The 4862-nt window shown below is 55.6% G+C and overlaps 1 protein-coding gene across 1 annotated transcript in view; it reads right to left on the bottom strand.

Moving 5' to 3' along the window:
• Window positions 1-4862, bottom strand: part of INPP5D (inositol polyphosphate-5-phosphatase D) — a 109060-nt gene that overhangs the window by 20490 nt on the left and 83708 nt on the right. Inside the window, exons 12-14 of the mRNA XM_045294330.1 lie at window positions 2597-2693; window positions 1575-1713; window positions 378-396 (exon numbers count right to left, since the gene is read on the bottom strand). Of these exons, the coding sequence (XP_045150265.1) occupies window positions 378-396; window positions 1575-1713; window positions 2597-2693 (255 nt within the window). The remainder of the gene's footprint in view (window positions 1-377; window positions 397-1574; window positions 1714-2596; window positions 2694-4862) is intronic.

Here is a 4862-nt window from a genome sequence, read left to right as displayed (position 1 = left end):
GCTCACCCTCCTTTTCTGAGCCGTCCCTCCCCCGGTTACCTAACTCGCAGCCCCTGAGGTTCCCATCTGACCTTGTGAGTTGCTCTTGCTAACTTGACCCCATGTAGAGACAGTTCTTAAAAGGTCACAATGCTCAAGGCAGACTTGTTTTTAACTGAGAAGCTAAAGTGCTGGTCGATTTCAAGAAAGCTTTCAGGGGACAGCTTTGGTGTAAGGTTGAAGGGTGATCTCAGGTTCAGGAGGCAGGAAAGAAGGGTGCGGGAAGCGGGGAACCCAGGGATGTGTTGGCAGTCATTTCCTTTACTAGGGCTTCTTGGGGCAAGTGAACAGCTGTACAGCCCCTTACAGACAGAGGAGAGTCAAGCCTGGGGGCATACCTGCCACCACCTGTCCCATCTGGCCGGTGGGTCAGGAGGGGGAGAGAAAAAGCTACTGTGGAGACGCTGCAAAGAGGGGCGTGAACTGAGCAGGCATGCTCCATCCTGTCTCTCAGAGCCTCCATGGCGGCCACGGGTGGGTGGCAAAGAAGGGAAAGGCTGGCCTATGGGTTCAGTCCTAACTCTGCCAATGATTGTCATTTTCTTAACACGCGTGTGGCTCAGTTTCTTCATCTGTAAAACGGGCCGTTCCTACCGCCCATCCTCCTCCCTCCACAGGATGCCCGTGTGAAAAGACTTCAGATTCCTGCCAGAGAAGGAAACGGGTGGACCCGGACAGTGGTGGCGGCGGCCACGCAGCGTGTCGAGCGCCACTGAATTAATTGCCCACGGAGAACAGTGAGAAGGGGCGAATGGTTTCGTATAGTTTGTTGTTGGCCACCATTGGGTCATTTCTGACCCGTGGTGACCTCGCCTGTGCAGAGCCGAACAGCTGGGCCGAGTTTCCACGGCTGTGACCTTTCATCCATGGACCTCCAGGCCTGTCTTCTGAGGGCCCTCTGGGTGGGTTTCAACAGCCCTTACAGACTCCCTAGACTCCCTTATACACCCCACCACAACCTCACAACAAGAACGAGAGATGCCTGTCCAGTGAGGACAAAGATCTGCTCCCGGCAGCTTCCGGGCAGACAGGCACCACTTGGACACGGGAGTCAACTTTGCCCGTCCCGTGGCACCATCTCTCAGAAGTGCCCAAGAACCAAGCTCTGATTCCAGGATGGCCCCGTGGTGTGTGCCTGCCCACTGCCTGCCCTCTGCCCCCTCAGAGGGAGCAGGGCCACCCAGCTCTGCTGATCAGAGCTGACTGGGCAGCAGCTGGACATCCTCTGGAAGGAATGGCTTCCTTAGGCTGAAGAGTGAGCCCCTGATTTGGTGGGAAAAGATGAATAGGCTTCTCACAAGTCTGTCTTGACGTTGTGGGACAAGTGACTTCAGTCAGCTGATGGCTACCCATAATGCAGAGCAACCATGAGCAGGGGTGGGGCGGGGTAGGGGTGGGAGATGGTAGTTATGTGGGAGCGAGCGGTAAGCAAAAGGAATTGGAAACAACGCTGGAGGAGCATCGAGTCCCTGGGGCGGTGTGTGTGTGTGGGTGTCACTGCCTTGGCCTCTCGAGGGACCCAGTGGCCTCCTTACGGAGACGGGCAGATCCACGCGGTAGTTGAGGTCCCCGAGCCAGAAGAGGTGGGTGAAGCGGTGAGTGATGTTGAAAGGGCTCAGCTTCTTGTCTCCCAGGGCCAGGAAGCGGAGAATGTTCATGTAGTTCTGGTTTCTCCTGTAAAAAGTAGTGGGGAAGGAGGAGCTGATACCAAGGGCTCAAGCAGAAAGAAAATGTTTGGGAAACATTAATGGTAACACAGGTGCCAGTGTGCTTAATACCACTGAAAGATGGATTGTTGTGAGATGTGTAAGAGTCCCCCCCAATAAAATGATTAATAATAAAAAAACATAGCCTTCTGGCACGATGTCACCATCCCCACCCTGTGTGTGGCTATCATCCAGGGGCAGGGAGTCAGGACTGAATGCCCCACATCCCTGGCAGAGGGCAGGGCCCAGGGGGCAGAGGATGATCTGCTCAGGCTGGGGAGCCGGCAGAGACGAGTCTAGATCAGGGCTGCCTACACGTCTCTCCTCGGAACCTGTGCACACGGGCCGGTGCTGCCAGGAACGGCCCAGACCCATGCTGCCTTTGGTCGTTGCCCCCTCAGAAACCTTCTGTGGTTGCCAGACTGTTATGCCCCCTGGTGATAACAGGGGATCCCGACCGGTGGGTGTAAGCGGCTTTGTTCTGAGGGCCGTCTGCAGGGCTGGACCACTGGGGTGTGCTGGAGGCTGAGATGAGTGGGCGGCTCTGGGCAGCTGATGCGGCTTTGCCACATGTGGGCACCACTACAGGGTGGCAACTGCCGTTAGGGAGACCTTAGGACCCAGGTGTTACACGAGGGCCCCAGCCTAGGCTGTATAGACTGAGTGTGTGTGTGTGTGTGTGTGTGTGTGTGTGTACCGGTGTGTGATGTGTATGTGCGTGTGTGTATGTGTGATGTGTGTATGTGTGTGTGATATGTATGCATGTGTGTGACATGTGTATATGCATGTGTAGGTGTGTGTGCGTGTATGTGAGTGTTCCAATACAGGCTCTCCAGGGGATAACTATTTACCTGAGCTTTTTTTCACTCCCTGAGGTCAAGTGGCTGTTCACGAACCCCAAGGAAGTGCCATTGAACATGAAGGACACCCCCACGGCACCCTTGTTCCCTACAGGCAGGGGGAGAAAGAAGAGGTCAAAACAGTGCACAACTTACAAACAAACAAACCGAAAAACCAAATTCACTGCCACCCAGTCGATGCTGACTCATAGTGAGCCCCTGTGGGCTTCCAAGACAGCTTACGCTCCCCCCACAAAAAACCCCTACTTTCACTGCACCGACTCTGACTCCAGACACCTGAGGTGGGCCAGAGAAGAAGTGTGTGCGCCAGTGTCTCCAGTGGCCGCTGCTCTGGGACACCCCGGGGCCTTTCTCAGAGGCTCTGGGGGGTGGACTTCCTCCAGCATTTCAGTTGAGAGCTGAGTGTGTGGGGCGACTGCGCGACCCCAGGGTTTGTCAAGACCAGGGGAAGTCGTGAGGGGACGCAGAGCGGATCCCCGTGGGCTGGGGACTGAGGGTGAGGATTCCTTCAGAGAAGGAAGACAGCCCCCCTCAACTCCTGTTGCTCCCCTCGGCAGAGAGCAGGATCAACTTGGGGTGCAGGTGGACAGGGTCTGCCTTGGGGTTCTGGGTGTAGCTGAGATGTCTTCCTGACATCTCCCTCCAGGGGGGCCCTGAGAACCCCCTGTGGCTGGCAGAGCAGGGACCATGGGAGTCAAGAGCAGGGCAGTTTTGCAGCCAGAGTTCTGGAAGTCATGGAGGGCTCCCTCTGGCCCTGGCCTTGCTCAGGGAGGCTCGGGCAGCACACGGCCCTCCAGCCCCTGCGGGTCACCATGTCAGATGCTCCCTCGTGGTGAGAGGGCTGGCTGGGCAGGGCGAGGGCACAGGGCCTCGGGGCTTTCTGCCTGATGGTTTCAGCCTATCAGAGGCTGGTGGGAAGGCCGGAAGCCCTGTGGGATGGGATATGACAACGAGGGGGAGGTTCCCGGCAGGGGGAGGTGGGGGGGGAGCTCCAGCAGGGCTTCCTGGTGGGGACAGGAAAGGAGGAGGGGCCAGGGGGCCTGTTTGCGGCAGTTTGTGGTTGGGACTGAGGGCAGAATAGCTGAGAGAGCATTTCACACTCAATTTCACCACTTCTGTTTCCTGTTGCCCCAGGGACTCTGCACTGGTCCCGATGCCCATCTCCACAGGAGCACCTACAGCCCCCCCACAACCAAGCATCTCACAGTCACACCTCACATAACACGCACAGACTCTCACTAGAGGACCCACACTCCCAGACATACACTCGTCTCACACACACACACACACACACACACACACACACAAGGCTCACACTCACTCAAACCCTGATTCATTCACAAGGTCTCACACTCAAACACACACTTATCACACACACACTCATCACACACACACTCACCTTCACATAAGAGACTCACTCAAACCCTGATTCATTCACAAGGTCTCACACTCACACACACTCATCACCCCCCCCAAACTCACACACGGACCAATAAAAACACTCTTCCACAAAACAGACTCACTCAGAGACCGCATTCAGTCACACCTAAGGACTCATATTCACAAACACATACTCACACTTCATAGATACTCACGGATTCTCACATTCACACGTGGATTCCCTCACACGCACATCACGCATACTCACGTGTGTATTTTCATACACTCACCCAAGCATATGCACACTCGCACACACGTATAGATTCGCCTACATCTGTCACAACTCACACACTCACACACATGCAGTTAGCTCACTCATACACACTCCATAAACTCACACAAGTATATGCCCACCCATGTCACACTCACGTATTTACTCTCTCACACACACAACTCACTCATACTGACCCATTTACACCTTCTCACACCCAAACATGTACTCATACCCATATGCTCACGTTCACACACACAAACTTGGGCTCACACTCACGGACACACATTGACAACTGAGTCACGCACCCTTTCGCACTGTTTCCCGATCGCACTCAGTTCTCGGAAGCCGCCCCCACTGGTCCCCACTGGCTCCCAGGTCCAGCCTGGGTAGAAATTGATGAGGGATGGGCCAGTCCAGCCATGGGTTGCCTTTGTAAATAAAGTTTTATTCATTTTTCGAGCTGCTTTCAGGAGACACCGGCAGGGAGAGGCAGCTGTGTCTGGCCTGGTGTGCTCCACCCGGCCCTCTCCAGCACAGGTGTGCTGATCCCTGAGTGCGGGGCTCTGGGAGGTGAGGCTGGATGTCTGAGGAGGGGGCAGGGGA

The sequence above is a fragment of the Echinops telfairi genome, unplaced genomic scaffold, assembly GCF_000313985.2.
Source record: "Echinops telfairi isolate 266 unplaced genomic scaffold, ASM31398v2 ScPeMD7_3;HRSCAF=10, whole genome shotgun sequence".
Lineage (NCBI taxonomy): Eukaryota > Metazoa > Chordata > Mammalia > Afrosoricida > Tenrecidae > Echinops > Echinops telfairi.
This window is presented reverse-complemented; position numbering and strand designations above follow the sequence as displayed.